The sequence below is a fragment of the Clytia hemisphaerica genome, unplaced genomic scaffold (genome assembly GCF_902728285.1).
Source record: "Clytia hemisphaerica strain Z4C2 unplaced genomic scaffold, Clytia hemisphaerica genome assembly, whole genome shotgun sequence".
In the NCBI taxonomy this organism is placed as follows: domain Eukaryota; kingdom Metazoa; phylum Cnidaria; class Hydrozoa; order Leptothecata; family Clytiidae; genus Clytia; species Clytia hemisphaerica.
Window position 1 is genome coordinate 2,241 of NW_027103283.1, and position 24,799 is coordinate 27,039.

General features: G+C 35.6%; 1 protein-coding gene and 1 long non-coding RNA gene across 2 annotated transcripts; one reads left to right on the forward strand and one right to left on the reverse strand.

Annotated features, from left to right (window-relative positions):
- Positions 1 to 852: 852 nt before the first annotated feature.
- On the reverse strand, positions 853 to 5,817 carry LOC136805106 (uncharacterized). The gene is made up of 5 exons (XM_067061668.1): positions 4,779 to 5,817; positions 3,838 to 3,964; positions 3,516 to 3,652; positions 2,594 to 2,771; positions 853 to 2,157 (listed from the first exon to the last, which is right to left on the reverse strand). Exons 1-5 carry the CDS (start codon positions 5,625 to 5,627, stop codon positions 1,901 to 1,903), a joined length of 1,548 nt encoding a protein of 515 aa, XP_066917769.1. The 5' UTR covers positions 5,628 to 5,817; the 3' UTR covers positions 853 to 1,900.
- An 18,207-nt stretch (positions 5,818 to 24,024) lies between these two features.
- Positions 24,025 to 24,478, forward strand: LOC136805091 (uncharacterized). Its single transcript, XR_010846335.1, has 2 exons — positions 24,025 to 24,075; positions 24,273 to 24,478. It is a non-coding gene; the product is annotated as an uncharacterized lncRNA (long non-coding RNA).
- Positions 24,479 to 24,799: the final 321 nt, after the last annotated feature.

The following is a 24,799-nucleotide window of genomic DNA, read 5'->3' on the forward strand; positions in this document are numbered from 1 at the left end:
CATAAATAAGATAAAGATAAAAATACTACCAAAATAAAATAATGCGAAATTGAAATTACTTAATTAATTGATGCAAATAAACCCCTGAAAATCGATATACATTATGCGGTATTATTATGGCATTAGCCTGCATTAGCGTTAATTTTGAATATTTTTAATTCGTTCTTTTCAGAATAAACTTCGGTCTATTTATTATTGAATTAATTACGACTATTGAAGTGGGGAATTACAAAAAAATCGGATTACTTGATCTAATGAATCAAGAAAATACTATCGTATTAAATTATTAGGTAGATAAAAAATATATGCATTAGATATAAAATGCAGAATCTGTGATAAAATGCATACAAAAGATAGATATAAACCCTAAGATAATTACATGTATATTATGATACCATAATGGGATTAATTTTCGCAAATTTTTGATTAATGCTTTTTGCCGAAATAAGGTTAAAAGCAGGCAAATTCGCGAAAAGAAATATTCGCGAAAATGACCCCATTAAGGTAAATAAAGACTCTAAGATAAAATTTCACGTATATATATGAAAAATACACAACTCTAAGATAAAAAAATGCATGTACATGAAAAATACACAACTCTAAGATAAAAATGCATGTACATGAAAAATACACAACTCTCAGATAAAAATGTGCATGCACATGAAAAATACACAACTCTCAGATAAAAATGTGCATGCACATGAAAAATACACAACTCTAAGATAAAAATGCATGTACATGAAAAATACACAACTAACTCTCAGATAAAAATGTGCATGCACAAGAAAAATATCAACCTGTATGAGATAAAAATATATGGAGTAGATAAAATACTAACTCTAGATAAAAAACACATGTAATAAGATAAAAACAAGTCTTGGATAAAAATACAAACTTTAAGATAAAATGAGACCTTTCAAGACCCAGACCAAAAGTGAACCTAAGTTAAGGAATTTAAGACAAAAAACGTGTAACAGTTAAAATTAGTATAAAACTTGTTTTCTAGATCAACATTGTATTTCTTCCAATAATGAAACATTTGTAGAAGGGCTGCCGGCTGATGGTTTCAATTATATATTTTAATTGCTTCGAAACATTCTTTGACCAAAGCCAGTGGGACAATAGTTGACTTTTTAGAAAATTTTAAAACTGTTTAACTTAAAGGCGCTGACCATAGTGAAAAATCAGTTTTAAATTTGAAGATGAAACCTTTTGTTTTCACCTTCTTGACGTATTTAGGAACAGACTGCTTTTGAAAAATATTTTTTAATTAATAAAATATAATCATGAGTAATTAAGAAATCAATGAAGCATGAACCTTAAAAAGACGTGATAAAGATGTTAATCATGTACTTTTCACAAAAATGCTTAATCTTGATGGGGAAGAGAGCTTTTTCCGACGTATCTTTTCTAAAGTACTTACAAATAGTTGTGCTACTTAAACTTTTGCAGAAAATTTTTCTCTTCAAATGCGTGAAAAGTTATGACTGAAGATTATGAGTCAAAAACTGACGAAAAGTCATGGTCAGAGCCCTTAAATGGATTAATTTTTGTGGTTTTGAGAATTTTTTTTCCAATTTTGCAAAATTAAATTCTTGTAAAATGTTTTATTTCATGATTTTTGCCCAAATTCCCTAGAAAAATTTAATAATTTATATAGGTCTTTTATAGATTGTTTACTATCCCCCAGCCAAAAGAGGAAGAACTGTTTTTCAAGTTTGACACGTCCTTTTGCATCACTTACAAGGGCTTGAGACCAAATCTTCCGAAAAACAATCCATCTTCCAGGTTTTCCCTGACTGGAACCCTTAAACTTGATTGAAATTAATCTACATCCACTAATATAAGGTAACCGATTGGAAGAAGTAAAATCAAAACTAAAATCAGTCATTAGTCAACTTCAAGCCAATCCAAACTCCCGATGCAAGAAGGACACGTCAAACTTGGAAAATAGTTCGTTCTCTTTTAGCAGAGGAATGGTCATTGTCTCTGTGTATAGCTGCAACTGGTTAATGCAAGTGTTCGAAGTGGGAAGAAAGCTACTCAAAACAGGCAAAATCTTCAGTGTGGGATGAATTCCATATCCCAGGAGAGGTTCCTCTTCAGAACCAGTAGTGAATCGTAAGATGTCTGCTAATACAACAGATCGTTTACCACCTTTAATTGTGTTGAATGGTAAAGAGATAAATATGTATATTAGATAAGTTTAGCAAAAGAAAAGTCGGATACCTTAAAGGTACTTATTTTCATGCGTGCTAATTTTCGCGCAATTTCGCGCAAAGGCCCAAAAATGAGCGAAATTTAATACCGATAATTTGCAGACAACTGGCTGGTGCGTGAAAATTGTTATGCGCTAAAAATATTTTTTCTTGATGCGCGAAAATTAATATAGCGAAAATTAGTACCTTTAAGTTAATTAAAGTCACAAAATATTTTGGATGTATTTTTTACGTATTTGAGAACTCTTATTAAATGGGTCCTTATGAAAATTGGGTAGCTGTTACAAAATTTTTCAGTCACAGACCACATTCCATTATTTATTGCTCAACATTAACAACATAGCGAAGAGTAATGTTGAAAATAGAAAACTTACCATGCACCAGCCTCAAATATTTGAGGAAAATTGCATACAATTTCTTCTGTCGCATTTTTGCATTTGAACCTTCTTCTTCCCAGAGAGGTTGAAGAAGTTCGACTACTTTCCGGAATGTTAGATTGTATTGTGGCGATGGTCTTAAAAGATGAAGCATCATCGGAAAATGTTGGAAAACCTGGAACAAGATTGGAAGAATCAATGGAATGAAAAATATGAGATATGAGAAGTTTTCATGCAATCAATAAGTATATTTTTATGGCATATAGTACAAGATATATAGTCAAAGTCTCATTAGGGCTTATTATAGCTGCAATGATCAAATTAAAGAAAATACAGATCACAACAAAATCACAATCAACCATTACAGACAATTGAACCAAGACTATTTACTGCATTAATTCTCACAACAAGTTGCATCTGGTTGCACAATCCATACTAGCAGAAGACAGCAAGTTAGCATAGTGTGCAGAGGGGTCCAGCCCCCAGTAATTTTCAGGGGGGGGGGCTAATGAAAAAAGCCCCCAGCTAAATTTTGAGAATGTAGCCCCCACCTTCATGAAACGGAAACTCAAAAAAATTGTGCTTGACATGAGAGTTCTTAAGAAATAAAGGTCATCTAAATAAGGTTTTCCTATTAACAAATATCAAACTTTGCAAAGCTGATTTTTCGAATTCGTTGAAAACATAAAATTATAAACCCAGCCCCCAGTTCAATTAACTAAAACTTAGCCCCCCCTAGAAAGCTAGCCCCCAGTATTTTTGAAAAAAGTCAGCCCCCAACCAAGCAAAAATGATTTAGCCCCCCCCCTAAGCTCAGGGGGGGGGTGCATTCTTTGATTATTTTTCACAAAGCAAACAAAGAGAAGTAGACCTAAAGCCAACAATTTTATAAACCAATTAGAATATGGAAAAAAATTACCTGTAAAATTCCAAGATCTTTAAATGCTTGTCTTATGTGCAAGTATTTAAGTTCTGGTTTTTCTTTTGTGAATATTTCCTTAATTTCATCTTCTTTCAAAAAACGAGGGAAAGGACCATTCTGTAACATACTTAAACCTAAATCAAATATAAAGATGTTATAAATTAGGTGATTATAATTAGGGCTATTGAGCAGTATGTTCTTAGTTTTCCAAGTTTCCAAATTACAAAATATAGAAATTGACAAAAACAATACATGTCTATAGTCTTACTTAAGTTATGGCCAAAATATTCTCTATTGTAATTAGTGTATTTGAGCTTACCCATAACTGTGCCAGCATTATAGTATTTGTTGATTGGCAATGCTTCCTTATCAAAGAATTCCTCTTTGATTTCCCGGACCATTTGATTGAAGAAATCTTTCCTTGGTCCTCCTGAATCCTCTGCTCTCTAAGTATTCAAAAAAAAATTATGTTTAAAAACGACACCTTGAAAAGTCAACCTGTATAACAGGGTCAATATTCTAAACAGGAACATGTTGATCTACTTGGGATATCTAATTGCAATAACCACCCAATAGTCTCTTCTAAAAGACCTCAGAGTGAGGCTTTAGGAGACCATCAAGAACATGTTCTCTTTGCGTCCCTGAAGCTGAAGTCCAAAAATCTTAGTCCACAATTTTTTTTAGTGCTGACTGTCTAATTTTACAATAATTAAACAGTAATTAGTTTTTAGCAATTTTTAGCCATTCTCACAAAATGAAATCTTCGCAAAATGAGCTCTTATGGCAGTACTTACCTACTTATATAAAATTTCCCAGGGATTAAATTTTGCGGATAAGAAAAGTCGTTAATTATAGAAAATCTCAAAATTTCGCAGATCGGACATTTTTTAATTTTATTGCTGGGATTTTTTGTGGATGACCCCTTTCTGGATTTTCTTGGGGACATAATTTTGTGGATTGGGCCAAAATCCACAAAACTTTATCCCATTAAAGTACAGTGTTCCATAAAAACAGGCAAACTCACAAAATTTAATCATCTCAATAATTAAATTAACTTTTGCAGCCCATAAATTTATCAAATAATATTTTTTCTTCTCACAAAAAAAGGAGCTTTGCAAGTTTTTGATTAACTAGAAACACATCTGCACTTTAACAATTTCCATTTCGCAAGTAGATTTATTGATGTTATGTACTTTAAATAACAGGGATGAAAATCAAAAATTAAACTTATGGCATATTTTTTTCATAAATTATACTAACCTCACAATAAAATTGGACACGCAGGCACATAAACTTGAAATCAAGCTGGCTGATTTCATCGAAGCCTGTTACAAGTAAATTGGCACGGTCAACCATTATAAAGTTGACAGGACCTTCCTCAGCAACCGAAACATCACGAACTTCTAAGCTCCGCCCAAGAACAAGATGCTCTTGCATCACTCTTAGTAGTTCCACTGGGCTATTATTATTGTTAGCGAAGCCATGATTTAAAATTTTGTTAACAGATTCAATGATGTCAAAATCCTCTTGGATTTTTTTAAAGTCGTCATGTTCCTGACTTATGATGTCATCTTGACCCACATATTCCACAGTAATGTTGAAGGCACTATCATTTCGGTTTCCAACAGTAGATTCATGATTTTGATTTTCCTCAGTTTCATTTCCGTTATTCTCATTTTCATTGTTTTCATTTTCATTGTTTTCATTTTCCTTATCTTCATCATTTCTATTTCGGTTGTCATCTTCTGAACCAACTTCACGATAAAAAGGAGGAAGTTCTTCATCAGTGTCCATATCTTTGCCACAAGATTCAACATGGAATGTTAAATCTTGAAGGGAAAACTCCTGACCGCATTCAAAACATTTCTCTTTCAGAATGGAAACTTTTTCATCATTCTTTAATGGTATCACCGAAAGAGATTTCTGTATTGGCCTCAAAAAGATTTTCCCTTGCCCAATACACAACTTTAAAGATCGGACATTTAAAGGACAATTCAAGTTAACCAACGTTTTAGAGTTTGGTTCCACCTTCATTGGTTGAAAACCACCTGCAGCCTTTAATGCTGGAAAACCAATAGTCTGCCCATCATTGTCTTTCTCCTCAGACATAATAGCTTGGTAAATAATAGTTTCATCATGCTGCTCAATATCAAGTTTAATTCTTTTCAATCCTAACCCAGCATTCAGAAGGGTAACTCTTTCGGTTGGACAAGGTATGCTTGTAGAAAACTTGTCGGCCAGACAAAAAAAACTGGGCCGACCAAGTCCTTTTCTTTGGTGCTTTCTTATCTTTTTGTTGCTTTTTTGTTTCTAGTGGTTGCACTTGGATATGGGGCAAAAAGATCTCGCCGTTCTTGTCTTATCCTGGACATTGTAGTGTTTTTACAGAGTTCTTTCAATTTAACTCGATCCCCAAGCTTTTTAACACCAAGGTGTTTAAGGTCTTCATGAGAAGCCGAAGTTATGACATTAGCATCGACCTTTTCATCTTTGAACTTTTGTACTAGATGTGCCAAACCTACTTTGGCCAAAGCTTCTTCCATTTTTATTTGTTTGTCTAAAAAAAGCAATAATTATATATATTACCTTAAGTGGATAAATTTTCGCGTGGATTAATTTTCGCGATTTTCGCGTATTTTGGCCATTTTCGCAAAAATTTTGTCCACGCGAAAAATTTAAAAATTATGATTTTTGCCAAAACCCCTAGGAAAATGAAAGAAATTAGGTGAAAAAGAGGCTGATTCGCGAAATTTAGTCCACGCGAAAATTTTCGATTTTCGATTCGTGAAAAAAAGTCCACGCGAAAATTTATCCACTTAAGGTAGGTGAGACAAATTGAATTTGTTGTTCTGTTGACCTGACTGACCCTAATTTTACCAAAACCAAAAAATGATAATATAAAAATTCCATTAGCATAAATTTTATATTTCGTTCCTGGAAATAATCACAATATAGTTTATAGAGACCTGGGAGCTCATTGTCTACAATTTTGTCAAACTTAAAAACGTCAAACATATAAGAGTAGTCTTTGACTTTAAGAAATATCTTAAGTTAAATAATATTACAGTACGTTGCGAACCAAAGGTTGCCTGCCTCAATTTTTTTTTTTAAATTAAACCTACTTATTTTTTTATTCACTGATAAAGAAGAAAGGAGCTTTTCTAAACCTTGTCTTTTACGTTTTAGTCATTTATTTTTTTCTGGAACCTAATTCTAAAAACTGATGCAGACAACCATTGGTGCAAGGTTATCAAAAATCATCTAATAATAGTGGCACCTGAAACTCTTTGAAGGTAACACATGTTTTTTTTTCAAGTTTTGATATTTTTTTTAATCTTTGTGCATGATATCAAAATATCATTATCTTGTCATTCTTTGCTAAATAAACTAAACAAAATAGAGTACCGTCATTCTTCTAATATAATCCATCCTCTAATTAGTATGATAAATTATTTTGGCCACATTGAAGGAATTAAAATAATCCACTAATTTCTGATTTTGCTCTAATTTTGTACGATAAAGGTAAATTTTCTTCTAATTATAGTACGAAGAGCAAAAAGACGACGCAAAAGCCGGTAGGAGATACCCACTGAATTTGTACTAGTAATCTCATGGTTATGAGGGAAATTTGGGATAAATTTCCCGAGGTCACTTTTGAAATTTTTGAAATTTCCCGAGTGAAACGAGGGGAATTTCAAAAATTTAAAAAGGTGACCAAGGGAAATTTATCCCAGAATTTCACGAAATCAAGCATGGGATTCCTGGTTAATCTCATATGGTTAAGATTGAAATAAGGCGACTCATCATGAAGCATTAAAAGATTTCAATTATACTGAATAACTCTTATACATAGCTCAAGAAGCACCAGGCATAAAAACTGCATAATATATTCTAATCAATCAAATTGAATCTTCCATCATCTGATTATGATTATGTTTCTTCTTTACTTACTGAGCTGAGAGTTTTTTTGTTTTGTTTTGTTTTGGTTTTGTTTCTCTATAGAACGCATTCGAAAATCGAACGTCAAAAAATTCGATTAAAAAACAGAGGGAAATTACAAAACAGCGGGAAATTACAAAACAGCGGGAAATTTCAAATTAACGTAAACAAAAACGTAAATCAAATTTCGATCAACCATGAGATTAACTTTTAAATCTATGAAAGAAAAACTTTATGATCAAATGAGAGAAAAGGTTTTCAAGGAGCTGGAAAAGAAAGAAAAAAAAAAAAAAAAAAAATAAAAAGTACCAAAAAGTGTGTTTTGCCATCAAATAAATTAGAAGAATGATGGTATACCACATTGTATTGAAGTTTTTTTAACATAATCAAATTGATCAGTTAATTTGATGAAACTGTGCAATGATCCGAACAGCTTCGTAGTATTGACTTATTCCACAATCCTCTCTTTGATCAAGTGACATGTTTTCAAGTTCTACTAAGCATTCCTCACTCAAAGATAAACCATCAAATTCAAATATTGGTCTAGTGTCTCCTTGTTCTTCTTCATTCAAAACTACGTTATCTTCAGCTCCATAAAATTCGTCAACAACAGGAGGATCAATGTCAATAGGATTGGTCATTTGAGCAGTCACCCAAAGTCGCTGTGGAGTTGAGTTTACTGTTCTTAAGCGATGTGTGGACCATGCTTGTCTCCATCTGCAGAGCTTTTCAGTAATGAAAGGAAGATACACATGATGTAATGCAGTGAGATGCAGGATATTAGTTGAATCTAAGACATCTTGATCCTCTAAGTAAGTGAAAATGTTAGAAAAATAAGAGAGAACACCAGTATACACATCGCGCCACAATCTTTCAACTCTCTGATTATGAGTACTCTTTCCAGTAATCATACTTTTCCTACCAACCCCTCTTCTCTCGATCATATAATCAGCCACCAAAACATTTTCTTTCCCTTTGTCCGCACGCACTCTGCTGGGCAAACCATACTCTTCAACAGAAGCTTGAAAGCAACTCAAAATAGTTAAAGCCTTGTTGTTATTGGTGCAATACAAACCTACAGGTAAACGACTAAAACCGTCAACTATACCAGTTATGATAAAATTCCACCTTACAAGTTTATGGTTTGTATCCAGATGCCACAAATGATTTGGTCCCTGTACACTGTAAACTCTACGGTGTAAACTCTTTTTCTTCCTCATCTTTAGACTACCATTTTCGTCAATCCGGTTCAAGCTGTCTCGCAAAGTTTGTCTGGTAATTTTGATGCTTCTTTCCTTTAATAATTCTCTTAGCATTACCTCTCCACAATGAGGGAATTCTTCAACAAGTCTTATCAACAAGATGTCTAAATCCTCCTCATTAATCTCAGAAAACTTATGTTTTGATAAACCATAGTCTTCCATTCGCCTGTAAATAGTGCGTACAGAAATATTCAGCATGTTAGCTATTTCTTCAATTAAACATCCATCTTCCAGAAAGTTTTCAAGTACTTGTTTAGGAATTAAAAATTTTGGTGCACCATTTGTCAAAACTTTACCTGGACTTTCACCACCAAATGAACAACATTTAATTCTCAATCTCATGATAGTAGAATTATCTGTAAGCCCTAGTGACTTGAAATCTTCCTTTGATAACATTGAAATTATATCAGATGTGATGTTTTCATCTTTGAAATTCTGAACGTAATTATGTAAGCCTAATACTTGCAGAATGGTATGTAACTTTTGGTCAGCCTTTTGCCCTCATCCATCCCATCAGCAGTCAACCATTCGCAAGCACGTACTAGTTTGCGAAGAGCATAAAGACTCCAACGCCAACAAAGATCTACTCACCAATTACAAGGAGCGTTACATGAAGAATCCAAAGCTTCCAACCTTCGCCAAGAATATCAGTCTGTCGTTCCATACTTCAACTCCAAAGACCAACAACTCATCTGACGATGAAGGTATCTACTTATTACAAACTGTCATCATCAACAACAAACACTTTACAATCTTCTTTGACAATGGGTGCAGCGATTTCCTGATCAAACACTCTGCAATCAAGGACCTTGGAACATCAGCTATCAAAGAATCATCCATTGCCACTCAGATTGGTGGTGTAGGTAACACAACAACCTGCACATCTCTTGGATCATACATCGTCAAGATTCCAATGGCAAACGGACAAGATGCTATGCTATCTGATGGTACATGCCTGCAACAGCTCACTGCAACTTTTCCTGAATATCCGCTCCATGAGGTCAACCAAGCCATCAGAGAGAGCTACCCCGGCAACCCATCAACACTCCCGAAGACATCAGCAACAGTGGGTGGTGACGTACATTTCATGATTGGGGTCAAATATTTGAGATACAGCCCCAAACTTGTATTTCAAATGCCATCAGGATTATCAATCTACAAATCAGTGTTCCGCAATGCAGATGGTGGCCAAGGCGTAATTGGTGGTCCGCATCCCATCTTCACTGCAATCCATCAACAGTTCTTCAATCAATCAACCTTCAACAGCTTCTGCAGTCAGCAATTCAAGCTCTACCAGAATGGACTCCAAGTCAATCCAGATGTTTCCAAATTATCATTTCCATCCCAGAACCTCAAACGCTTCGAATCAACTGAATCAACTGGGACAGAAATCACCTATCGATGTGTAATGTGCAGAAACTGCAAAGACTGCAAAAACTCCATTCATCAAAGGGAAGTTAGCATCAAAGAGGAGGTTGAGCAAGACGTCATTAACTCATCCATTGACATTGACACCAACCAAAACATCATCACAGCTCGTCTTCCATTCGTCGACAAAGTATCAAAACTAGCACCAAACAAGAATATTGCTCTCAAAATTTACTACCAACAGCTCAAGAAGTTGGGAGCTAATCCAAAAGACAAAGACGACATCATCAAATCAGAAGCCAAATTGCAAGAGATGGGTTACGTCGACTTCGTTGAAAATCTCACTGCTGACCAACAAACCATGTTAGCTGACTCACCAACGCACAACTTCATCCCATGGCGTGCTGTATGGAAAACCACATCACTAAGTACACCATGTCGAGTTGTATATGACGCATCACACCCAACCAGCTCAGGTTATAGTCTGAATGATTTGTTGGCAAAAGGACAGAACAACCTCAACAAGCTCCAAGAAGTTCTTATCAGATGGTCCATACATCAAGTTGGCATACACACGGATATACGAAAAATGTATAACACGATCAGACTCAACTGCAAAGATTGGTGTTACCAGCGTTACATCTGGCAGAATAACCTCGACCCATCAAAGATTCCAAAGGAAAAGGTAATCAAGACACTCATTTACGGGATACGATCAAGTGGAAACCAAGCAGAATGTGGTCTCCGTGCAATCGCAAACCTATTTGGAGATGAATATCCAGAAGTGAAGCAAATCATCAATGAAGATGTATACGTTGACGATTGCATCACAGGCGAGAAAGACATCGACGCAGCTTTCAACAGAGCTGATCAGTTAGAAGTTGTCATCAATCGTGGAGGATTCAACCTCAAAGGTGTGACATTCTCTGGCATTGATCCATCACCAGACCTCACAGACGATGGTGTTAGCATTTCAGTTGGTGGTATGAAGTGGTATCCCAAAGCCGATCGACTCTCACTCTGCATCTCAGATTTGAATTTCGCAAAGAAGCAAAGAGGCAAGAAACCAACCAATGCATCAAACATCATTCCAACCAATCTCACTCGAAGGCACTGCGCTTCCAAAGTTGCAGAAATCTTTGACATTACAGGGATGATGACACCAATAGTTGCTGCTATGAAGCTCGACTTACACGATCTTTCAACAAGACAACTAGATTGGGACGACACAATTCCAACTGAACTTCGACCCATCTGGATCAAACACTTCGAAACCATGACTCAACTTGGAGAAATTCAATTCCGTCGTGCAGTCATCCCAGAAGACGCCATCAGTACTGACATCCAAACGCTCGACTTTGGAGATGCCAGCCAATCATTGGTATGTGTTTGCATTTATGCTAGATACACTCGACGAAATGGTCAATTCTCATCTCAACTTGTCTTTGCTCGATCTCGTACTGTACCAAATGGATTGTCACTCCCTCGAGCTGAACTCATGGCATCCCTCATCAACACACATACCGGTGAAGTTGTCAAACGCTCATTTGGTCAATATCACAAATCCAACATCAAATTCACTGACAGTCAGATTGCGCTTCACTGGATTACAAACGATGAAAAACCCCTAAAGCTCTGGGCTCGTAATCGTGTCATAGACATCAACAGATTCTCCAATAGAAATCAATGGTTCTACATCAACACTGCTGACATGATGGCAGACATCGGCACTCGACGTGGAGCAACACTTGAAGATGTACAACCAGACTCGCCATGGTTCAATGGACATCAATGGATGCACTTACCAATTTCAGACTTTCCAATAAAATCAGCACAAGATCTACGTCTTTCAGCATCTGACACAAACGAAGTGGAGAAAGAACGTATGGTACCCATCAAATATGTGTCAACCCATCACACTATGAATCTTGTGCAACAAAGATACAAATTCAGCCAATACCTCATTGATCCAAACCGTCATCGATTCTCAACTGTTATCAGAATCTTTGCCTATGTTCGAAGATACTCAAAGACACTCTTCGATTGCTCCAAAGACAAATCATCATCAAAGTCTTCAAATCAACAACTCCAAAATATCAAAGTGGATGTATCTTTGGTTCCCATGCTCACAAACACAGAAATTGAAGAAGCCGAACAATACTTCTTCAAGAAATCATCATCAGAGCTACTGAAGTTCCTTCCTAAATCAAAATACGAACGTATCACCAAGGATGTCCAAGGCATATTGACATACACTGGTCGGATTCTGCCAGATCAGGAAGTGTTAATTGTTGGCAGATTCACTGGCGTTATGAAAGACCTATCATCAGATACATTCTGCGTACCTGTGATGGACAGATATTCACCTGTTGCATACAGCATCGCCCTTGAAACTCACTGGCATCATCCAACTGTGCAACATTCAGGGATAGAAACAACACTTCGCTACACGCTTAAAAAGTGCCACATCATTGAAGGACGTGCACTTATGAAACAGATCAAGAAAGCTTGTCAACGCTGTCGTTTTCTCGAAAAAAGGACGATTGAGATGTCAATGGGACCCATTTCAAGATGCAACATGACAATTGCTCCTGCATTTTATCACACTCAATTGGATCTATCCGGACCATACCAATGTTATGCACCGCAACACAAGAGAACCACTGTGAAAATCTGGCTGATCGTGTTCTGTTGTTGTTCCACGACAGCAACAAAGATTTACACCATGGATGACTACACCACCACATCATTCATCCAAGCCATCACAAGATTCTCTGCAAACCATGGATTTCCAAATCAACTCCTCTGTGACGAAGGCAGCCAATTGGTGAAGGGCTGTAAGGAAATGAACATCAACATCTCAGACCTACAGCAAAGGATCCAACGAAACACCAAAGTCAATTTCAATGTGTGTCCAGTCCAAGGACATAACATGCATGGCAAAGTAGAGAGAAAGATAAAGGAGATCAATTCATCTATATCAAAGAGTCTCAACAATCATAGGTTAGCAATCCTACAATGGGAAACTCTTGCTGCATCAATCGCCAATCAGATCAATAATCTACCGTTAGCCATTGGTGACGTCATCGGTGATTTTGAGATCCTCGATTTGATTACGCCAAACCGACTTCTCCTTGGCAGAAACAACGATAGAAGCATCGATGGCTTGATCACATGTGATTCTCCCACCAAGATCATCAAAGAAAACGAAAAGTGCTTCAACGCCTGGTTCGAAACATGGCTTCTCGTACATGTTCCCAAACTCATGAAGCAACAGAAGTGGTTCCACGATGATTTGTTATCCGAAGGAGATATCGTCATATTCACCAAAGTCGATTCAGTGATTCAAAATCGATACACATACGGGATCATCAGCGCACTTGAGTACGGAAATGATTCATTGCCACGAAGGGCAAAAGTTCGCTATCGTAATGCCAACGAGGCAGTTTGTCGTGAAACGTATCGATCAGTTCGTGGTCTTGTGAAAATATGTGGTATTGATGAAAATGACTTGATTGCCGAGCTTGGTGCTCTCGCAAAAGACATTGACTTAAAGTCAAATGCCAAGTGATTTAATAAATTTCAACTCAATTTTCTTTGTGGGGAGTGTAAAGTTATTGATTATAAAACCAAAATTATAAAAATTATAAAAAGAAAATTTCATAAAAATTTGTATCGTAAAATATTTCATAGCTTTAGCCACCATATTTGTTTACATTTTGTTTACATTTTTCATAGCTTAGCTACCATTTTATTTTAGTATATTTTGCCAACTGAGGTCATGCTCTCAAACCATGTTGTTTTTTGTTGCCTTGACAACTTGGTGCATCAAGTGTATTTAAGGCCTAAAGGCATTCAGCTTCTCACTTGACTCATGACAGCCATGGAGTAAGGACCTCAGCTCCAGACTTGAGTCACTCACAAGTCAATTCAAATAAATATCATCTCAATTCATTCAACAACTGAAGACAAGTCATAGTTCTTAGTTTGTTTTGTCTCTCACACTTACCTGTATGGCCACACCTTCACAGTTTTCATTCATGGCCTAACTGGTAAGTCAGCCATCTTGTTTTTGCTTTTTCTTTTCACATTTAGGTTAAGTTAGACATAGACATTATATATTTATATACTCATAGCTTATATATTCAGATTTTCATATTGTATTCATGGTCTACTTGACCTCAGGCACTCTGACTTCTGGACTTATCCATTTTCACTCATTTTTCACTCATTTGGACTTTGTCGTTTTTGCTCATTTTTGACTTAGCCTCTCACAAATATTTAATTTTTCATTTTCAATTATCAATTACTCATGTACGAACTAGATATTTATTAACATCCATTCATTGTATTTATTTAGTTTGACGGTATTGAAATATCAATTCAACAATTCAATCGTTTGAACGTGACCATATGCGGTAAACCCCACAGCTTTTCAGTAATGAAAGGAAGATACACATGATGTAATGCAGTGAGATGCAGGATATTAGTTGAATCTAAGACATCTTGATCCTCTAAGTAAGTGAAAATGTTAGAAAAATAAGAGAGAACACCAGTATACACATCGCGCCACAATCTTTCAACTCTCTGATTATGAGTACTCTTTCCAGTAATCATACTTTTCCTACCAACCCCTCTTCTCTCGATCATATAATCAGCCACCAAAACATTTTCTTTCCCTTTGTCTGCACGCACTCTGCTGGGCAAACCATACTCTTCAACAGAAGCTTGAAAGCAACTCAAAATAGTTAAAGCCTTGTTGTTATTGGTGCAATACAAACCTACAGGTAAACGACTAAAACCGTCAACTATACCAGTTATGATAAAATTCCACCTTACAAGTTTATGGTTTGTATCCAGATGCCACAAATGATTTGGTCCCTGTACACTGTAAACTCTACGGTGTAAACTCTTTTTCTTCCTCATCTTTAGACTACCATTTTCGTCAATCCGGTTCAAGCTGTCTCGCAAAGTTTGTCTGGTAATTTTGATGCTTCTTTCCTTTAATAATTCTCTTAGCATTACCTCTCCACAATGAGGGAATTCTTCAACAAGTCTTATCAACAAGATGTCTAAAAATCCTCCTCATTAATCTCAGAAAACTTATGTTTTGATAAACCATAGTCTTCCATTCGCCTGTAAATAGTGCGTACAGAAATATTCAGCATGTTAGCTATTTCTTCAATTAAACATCCATCTTCCAGAAAGTTTTCAAGTACTTGTTTAGGAATAAAAAATTTTGGTGCACCATTTGTCAAAACTTTACCTGGACTTTCACCACCAAATGAAAATTTAATTCTCAATCTCATGATAGTAGAATTATCTGTAAGCCCTAGTGACTTGAAATCTTCCTTTGATAACATTGAAATTATATCAGATGTGATGTTTTCATCTTTGAAATTCTGAACGTAATTATGTAAGCCTAATACTTGCAGAATGGTATGTAACTTTTGGTCAGCCATCTTTTAAAAAAAGACTTCAGAATTTTTTTTCTGAAACTAGCCGTTTCCATGCCGTAATAAGCTACTTTACAGAACACTAAATTTACGGAACTGATAATTTGCAGAATGGATAAAATCCCGAACTGATGATTTGCCGAACAGAGAGCGCATGCAAAGAGCGAACGAAAAGAGCGAATTGAAAGAGCGCAATAAAAGAGCGCATCAAAAGAGCGAATGAGCGAATGAAAAGAGCAAACCGAATGCGTTTAGCAAACAAAAAGAGCGAATAAAAGAGCGCACGAGCGAATTGAAAGAGCGAATAAAAGAGTAGGCTGCTTGCATCCTCTAACGAATTCGTGCTTCTTTTAGAGGATGCTTAATAGTCGGTAGATCCTCTTTCCAGAGATTTGCCGCTCTTAGCCGTATATCGGCTAAAGACAGTTTTTAGCTGGCGAGAGGTTAGAAAATGAAGCCCCAGACGTTACGTAATGTTTTAGAAATTGAACTCTCCCCGATACGAATTAGGCACGACTTAAAATTTTTTTACGAGTTTCAAAATTCAAGCGGTGGTTGTTTGTTGGACTTGTTTGCTGCTTATTTTCTTGTATAGCATGGATGAATCAACTTTGTTGGAGAATTTGGCGTTCCAGTTTGGTATCGAAGCTTTTAAACAGCCTCAAGTTAATGTTCTGAGGACATTTTTTAATGGAAAACACACATATTTCAGTGTCCCAACAGGTTTGTCAGGCACTCATTAGTGGTTTCATCTCTCCCAAAAACTCTACTTTCCATGGCTACTACGACAGGCATCATACTTAAAAATGGTTTTTGAATTATAATACCCATCCAAACAGCAGGGTAAAGATTCCAATTTCATCAAACGTGTGTGTTTATACTATAATAAAGCTTAAACAAATTTAACGCAAGTCATCAATTAATAAAATCAGTTGTGTATGTTATATTGTCATTTATAGGCTATGGACAGTCCAGTTGTTTTCTAAGCAGTGCCGAGGTACTTTAAGGAGTTACGTCCAGATATTAGCAATCCAGTGCTTGTAGTATATATCGGGCACACGTGCCCTCGGTCAATATTTCCTCAGAGAGACCGGCTTTTCGGTTAATAATCCATAAGCATGAATTACCGTCAACGGCTCTAACTTGGGACAGTCTGACGAAACATGGGACAGCAATTCGGGCATAATTTACCGAACCTCCAAAGTCATTTAATTAACATTAGTCGCAAATCTCATAGAAAAACAAACTTGTTGTCAAGGGAGATTTAACAGTAAGTGAAAATACAGACCAGAAATCAACCATCCCATGTTATGACCACTCTTCCCAAGTTAGAGCCGTTAACGGTAACATGCCTTTACTTTCAGGGGACTTTAGATGAATAACCCCTTGTTTCCTTAAAAATTTTTGGCAAATAGCCCTCAATAACTGTCATTTGTTTATTACAGACCAACAAAGAGTAAACCAGACCCGATCATCGAACTAATTGAACCAATTTTTTAATCGAACTAATCAAACCTGGTTGAACCTAATCGAACGATTAGAGTTTGATTAATCGAACTAATCCAAATTTCAGATTTTCCTTAAAATTGTGAGTGTTCAATAGACCTTTTTTCAAAGAGGCCATCCTGTTGAATAATTATGTACTCCAGCCATAAAAACAATAATACAGCCATGCATAATTACTGTATCGTGTATATTGTAATAATTGATGCATGGTTGTATCATTATTTTTCTGCTGGAGTACATAATTATTCAAAAGGGTGGCCTCTTTGAAAAAAGGTCTATTAGGTTTGATTAAGTTCGATAATCGAACTCTAATTGTTCGATTAGGTTCGATCAGGTTCGATTAAAAAATCGGTTTGATTAGTTCGACTGATCGGGTCTGGAGTAAAGCAATAGCAATCAACTAATAATTAAGCTGTCAGATAGTAGTTTCATTTTGGAATATCTCTTAAGAAGTTTTATCTGAATTCAATGTTGTTCCCTCCAAGATATTAAAGCTGGTACATATTCATTGGTGTATGTGTGTATGCCTGTCCAGAAGTGTTGGAGACAAAACGTTGGTGAATGTTGTTATACTGAAATGATTGAAAATCAATTATGTCATTAACTACCTAGTTGGGGAAAACAATATTTACATTGTTAAATGTCTTTTGTGCAGTTTTGTGTATATAAATTATTTCATGAAAAATAAAATTCCCCAACCAGGTAGTTAATGAGACAATTGATTTTTAATCATTTTAGTATAAATAGAGCCTTAGATTACTAGGTATTCCCCTTTTTTGTCATTATGTCGGGATTTTAAACCCTACAAACTGGTGTGACAGTGTTATTATTTTCTCAATTTTCGGGATTCTGGGATTCAGCAAAAATTTTGATGGGAAAACGGTAACCCCTACAAACCCCCCTTGTCATAAATTCTTTTTTCGCTCAATTTCGCTCTAGAGGAATTAATAATGTTGTGGATCAATTTTATGTGGACACAAAATTTTTAAGCAACTTCTTGAAATCCATATATTTTATTATGCTTTAAAGATTTTATGACGTTCTTTATTTTAGGGTATGCAAGGAATTCATGCCGAAACCAGAGGATTGCTGGAACCACGCATGCATCATACTTTTGCCTGGGTCTGGTTGACCATTGTCGTGAAAACCGTCAAATGTGAAAGTTCAATTCTTTCAGCAGGCACGTTTTAACAATAACAAAAGCTTGCTTGTATCAATCCTGTCACTGATCAATATCGTCAAATCAACATGAAACAAAAGATTTTAGCCTGCGTCTGGTTGACAATTCTCATTAGAGAATTTGGAAGTTCAATTCTTCCAGCAGGTAGTTATTAAAATTGTCATTTTCACAAGGAAACAGAGGTAAGCTTTTTAATTTGTTTTTGTATATTTTAATGTCAGATTTTCTAGAATTTCCAATAATAAAATAGGTGGCTTTTATTTGATCACCAGTACAATGAAACATTTTGTTGGTAAAATTTTACAAGAATTTTTTCAGGACAACACAGTTTATAGTTTCTTTTTGAAAATCAGGAATGCTGATAAGTAAAATTTGGCCAGTCACCGTCGATCGAAAGGAGGTTCTTTTGTGAATTTTTTAAAAAGTACACTTGAAAAAGAAAAAAGTGCAGTTTTTAAAGAAATCTGTAAGAAAAAAAAAACGACCCACAAAGTTGTTTGTTATTTACATTCAAAGTTTCTGCTCTTTCTACTCAAAATACCTTTTCGTCCAATCAAAGCGAAGGGGAGCAGAAAAAGTTGGACAAGCCAAAAGTTTTTAATTTTTTTAAATGCAAGGTCAATTATAAAAATCTGCTGCGTAAAATCATTTTTCAGCCTTGATAAAATTCTAATTTAACGTTCAAATAATGTTTTCCAAATAGCACAACAAGTTTGGGCTACGTTCGAGTTACAAAAAATGAAACTGAATATCTGCCCAAATATTTTGATTTTGATATTACACGCCTGGTCTCAGACAATTTCTGAACAACTAGCCCAAACATTGCCCGAAACTGTGCGGGCCTTATAAAAAATAGTAATAACAAGGCCTGAACATGTTCGGATCATGCCATGTTGGTAGCGTCAACTAGCTGTGTTTTATTTTACGATACAGTAAAAAAAATATTGTGATAATGTCAAAGATTAGTACTACTTGCAATTTGCTTTGAACCTCTTGCTTTGAGAAATGTAAATCAAAGGAATGGTTTAGAAAACAGGAAACTTAACCATTAATTTAAAAATATTAGAAATATAAAAACAATGTTCTGTATGCCCACCACACCATTTCACTTAGATTAGTGGCCTTGATATTTTTTATTCAAAATTCTCTCAAGACACACATTTTTGTGTCTAAAGTGAAAAAGAGCTGTTTGTTGCAATAGACAGACTGTATCTTCAATAATAAAATTAAAGATTCGGTGCGTCCAGCCAAAACACGGATTTGATCCGCAGCTTGCGTGCTTCACCGTTTTCTCAATTGGTAAAAAACTGAGAACTATTGCCAAACATACTCTTTAAAAGTCTTAAAACAAAAGCGAAAAATGACAGAAATACACTACAATATATTGTATAGTTTCTATTTCTATTTCTATTCGATAATTCAAAGAAGGTTTACAAAACCTATTCTCGCGAATATAACCCCTTGTATATAGTTTGTAGTTTAAAAATAACTGTGGACTCTCCCAATTCAGAATTTGCAAATCCATAAAAGTCTCTTTGTTATCAATTCCCAGTGAATTACAGCTTTATCTAATACCAATCGACCAATACACACAAGGTATTTGGGTGGTAGGCATTGTTGAACAATGTAAATATATTAAGAGTTTTTTCCTAGGAAACTTGCTCGTGTATAAAAGTTCTTAAAACTGATTTGAAAGGGCATAAATTGATCAAACCTTTCATCAAAGTACAAAAAAATCATCCATGAATAGTCATCATCCTAGCTCATCAGATTTGTATAAAGATTACAGAATTATTAGCCAAGAAATCAAAGGCAGATTTAAATCAGTTTTAATCAAAAGGTAAAAACTTACAGGGTAGTTAGAAAATACCTTTGTTGTCAAAAAATATCTAAACAAAAGCTAGAAAAATACTTTAAAACATTTAAAGAAGACAATGCCTTACTTTTAAACCACATAGAAGAACCATTTTTTTACTGTTTTCAGACGTTTGTTTTGAAATTTCCTTACATCCAAACTGTTTGATTGATGGTGTCTTGAAGGCTTTTAGTAAATCTATTTCTGTCCCAAGTCAGAGTGTTTCAGACATAAATAGCATTTTATTGCTTCAACAACAACCTCAGCACAGGCGAGTTCTCCGCCATCTTGTTTGTAGTAACTTGCTCTCCTCAGTCCTCAAACCCTCAAACGTACTGAGCAAATAAAAAATGACGTAATGTTTTCAACTCGAAAAACTCGCTTCTCTATTGTAACTCGCCAGTATTCCGCAAAATACACGCACAATAAATTAACCGAACCGGAAAGCGGATGGTAGATTATTAAGCAGACCTATACTACCAGCGGTTTTGTAGAGGTCTGCGATTCAGACTAATAAAAGAGCAAACTGAACGCGTTCAGCGCATCAAAAGAGCGAATGAAAAGAGCGCATCGAAAGAGCGAATGAAAAGAGCGAATGAAAAGAGCGAATGAGCGAATGAAAAGAGCAAATGAGCGAATGAAAAGAGCGAATGAGCGAATGAAAAGAGCAAATGAGCGAATGAAAAGAGCGAATGAGCGAATGAAAAGAGCGAATGAGCGAATGAAAAGAGCGAATGAGCGAATGAAAAGAGCGAACAAAAGAGCGAACCGAAAGAGTTCAGCGAACTAAAAGAGCGAATATCATGAAAAAAGAGCGCACAAAAAGAGCACTTATGGCAGCTATGGCGTTCCATAATTTATCATAAATCTCTTTGTTGGTCCAGCGCGGTTAGCGAATGGACCTTTTAAGAGCACGGCAATGTTAGTGCGGAACCAAGTAGTAGCCTGCAATATCGGATCAAAATAAATACATTATCCCGATCAAAGGCTAGTTCGCGATTTCACTGTACCCACATTGAGTAGTGCTACGAGGGTACGAAGTCCGTCAGTTGAGAGAAATTAGTTTTTCATCAACGAAGTCTAAATTAAAACCTCAAATTTATGTAAGGAAATATAATCTCCTTAGTGCTATCTGCTGGAGACTATAGTTTAGCCCCCAACGCTAAATCTCGTGTGTGGTGATGAAACGATGAACGTGAAAAAATCAAGAAGTATAAGAAGTTGTCTTTTTAGTGTTTTGCAGTTTCAGTGTTTACATGGGATGCTGTATAATATCATCAATCCTTAAAGTTACCTGAGAGTCAAAGGTAAGCAAGGCGTTGCTTTATATAATTAAAATTTCCAGGTGCCACTGAATCAATCAATTACCATCCCCTTGTTGATATTTTGATTAAACAGTGGGGTTCAACCACTGAGCTATAAACCAGACCCGATCAATCCAACTTGTCGAACCAATCGAACAATCGAACTAATCGAACTCCATCGAACGATTAAAGTTCGATTAAATAAATTAATCGAACTCTAAGATTTTTTAAAAGATTGTGAGTGTTCGATTAAGTTCGATCAATGGGTTTCGGTTCGATCAGTTCGATAAACCAATTTTGTTTGACAAGTTTGTGCTGCTCTGCCACCGTATATTAGCTTCTTTTCAAAGCCAAATTCGGAATGTAAATCGGGAAATTACTTCCGATGACGGATTACACACTTTTCCTGTAGTAGTATTCCGCCTCTCGGCCGCACGCGAAATCGCAACAGAGGGGCTACGGACTTTTTTTCCGGATAGGCAAATATATCCGGGTACAATAAACATCAAGTCCGGGAACTGTCGAAATTGGCAATCGCGTGCCAGGACAAAGTTTTTAATATCATCGAACTAATCGAACTTTTTACTGACCGAACTATAAATCGAACTGCTATTGCTTCAAAAATTGTGAGTGTTCGATTAGGTTCGATAAATTTTTTTAATAGAACTTTAATCGTTCGATGGAGTTCGATTAGTTCGATTGTTCGATTGGTTCGACAAGTTCGATTGATCGGGTCTGTATAAACCCTGGAGACAGTTACTTTCAAGATTGTTGAAGCCGGTCTTTTAAAAAGTTTCCCTTAGGCGGCAATCACAAATATCTTCATTTCGCGTCCTCGTTGGGTCTAAAAAGTGAGTCAGTCGGTCGGTCGGTCTTAAAAATTTTCGGGTTTACATAACGTCCCAAAATGGCGCATGTATAATGATAAAAAAAGTCAAAATGCTGCGAATGCGCTAGAAGTCGCTCGCAAGAAAAAATCGGCATTAATAAAATTTTTGAACGAAGGAAACGTCATTGACAGAAAAAGTCCGACAAATTTACCGACTCACCGACTCAATTCTACTCAATTTTCGAGAGTCTGTCGGGCGACACGAAACGAAGATATTTGTGATTGCCGCCTTCTTAGATTATAAATGCTGTAGCAACAAAGAGCTAGACCAATCTTCTCTGCGCTCCTTCGACTGTTCGAAATTTCTTAAGGCTGAGGGAATTTGAATATGAGAGTTCAGCGTCGGCTGCCCGTATGTCAAAAAAACAACCGCCTTAAAATTTCATTATTTCAAAAAAAATCATCATTATGGACGCAGTCACAAATAACTTGTGTTCACGTCATTTCCAGCCCTAAAAAGTGAGTCATCGGTTGGTCGGCACTAAAATCGTCGGAAAAATAAGGTCTGAAAACATAGGCTTTGTCATAGAGTTACTTTATTCATTAAAACCTTTCACTAACCAGAACCTCAGCAATTGTATGAAAAGTGAATTTTCACTGTGTTTATATACTGCGAGCGATGTAAATTTCCTGTTTTCGTACTACAATCCGATAAAGCTAACCACAGAGTCCTGATATTGCCCAATTTTTTGTTCTGTGGATTTTTGTAAACAACAATTGGGCCATTTTAGATTTTGGTCCACAAATGCTAGAGGTAATTAGTCAAACAATTATCAAATTAAACCAACCTAATTGTGAATTGAGCGATTTGAATTTAATTAATCAAACGCAATTCAAAACACACCAGTGCACTGGCAACTGGCGGGGCAGTGGTGCACATGCTGCTTACAAAGATTGATAAAGTTTCAGTCGGTGTAAAAGAAATTATTCATGTCAGCGTCAATTACTGCAAAAGTAATGGTAAATTTTTATAATTGTTGATCTTTAACAAGAATTTCATTTCCTTTTAGACGGCTGTGCTTATCAACATAATTGAAGAGAGATCTGCAATAGAAAGTGACAATCCAATAGGTAAGACTTTAAAAATACATATTTTTAAGAGACTTATTTTTCAATTATAAAATTCCTTTTTTCAGACCCACTTTTGAAGTGATTTTTTGCCAATTTTATAGCTTGTAAGAAAACTGCTTCTGGCCATTTTTTTAAATAGAAAATAATAAAAATCCTGGCTAAAAGAAAGGATAAATCAACAAAACGCAAAAGTTTGTTCTCGCAAAATATTTTGGAAAGGTTCAATTCGCGAAAGCTAATTTTTGCAAAATGGGTACCCAAAATAGGACCGATTTCTTTTGGTAACTTGGGAACGAACTCAAAGAAATGAATAAACGTTCCTCCTAAAAATAAAAAAATTTAATAAACACCCCATATGTTTATTCGAAGTAATACGGTATATTTTCTTTTAAGACAACCTTTTCACATTGATTTAAAGATTTTAAAATCGCCATAAAAAATCAATGAAGAAGAAAACGAAGACTGTTTCAAACATGGGTATTTCATCAATCTGATTTTCAATATTTTTCAGGTTTCGAGGGCCTTTCCGAAACTTTTTTGAAGAAATTTCCAGAAATTCTTTAAATTTTTGGAAGATTGTGTCTTGAAGCTGCTTGAAAACAGATTGGTGTAATATGGTAAAGGGCTTTTAGTTAAAATTTGCAATATAGATTTTTTTATTTATCTATCCAGGGAAGGGTGAGAGACGAGAAGTACAAGGAAAAATTTAGTGGCCAAGCACTTTGAGGTAATCTATATTTTATCTAAAATTGCAAATTTATTTTATCTAATCCTGATATTTTACCCTCCCATTTTTAGGGGGGATGTTAGAATCAAAAATTTAAAACCCCGCCCAAAAGGTGAGAGTACTTAACAATTTTATAAGGCTTTTTCACATGCTTCTATAAATTTTAAACATTTTCTTTTCTTTTTTTCTTTTTATAGGAGATCAGTGTGGTTCATACAGTGAAGTCCGGTGATAATCAATCGAGTTTGGATGGAACTTTCTTTATATATAGTAAAGAACGCATTATATATAATATCCAAAGCCACAGCCAAAGCCAAAGCCTTAACATATTTAATTATTCACTTTTTAGTTGAGAGTTGAGAGGACTACCCAACTTATTGTAAAAATACAGAACTCAATATAATCAAAAATTGTTCCAATTATTGTCTTTTCCCTTATCCTGACATAGACTGCAGGCGAGGTAAATATTTCGAGTGCTTCAACACATGTATGATTATAATCAAAGTAGTTATTTCGCCGAAGCATCCAAGACCCAAAGAATCTCAAATCCATATAATCATCCATATCAACTGTAGGGTCTGAAAATAAAAAAAAGTACTGATTGATATCTGCAGGAATGATGGAGAGATGCGAGATGCCCGACGATACTGAAAGAGAGCTGGGCCTTAATGCCGACAGGCTGCTTGTTTGTTGTTTAAAGGGACATAACAGTAATTTTGCGAAA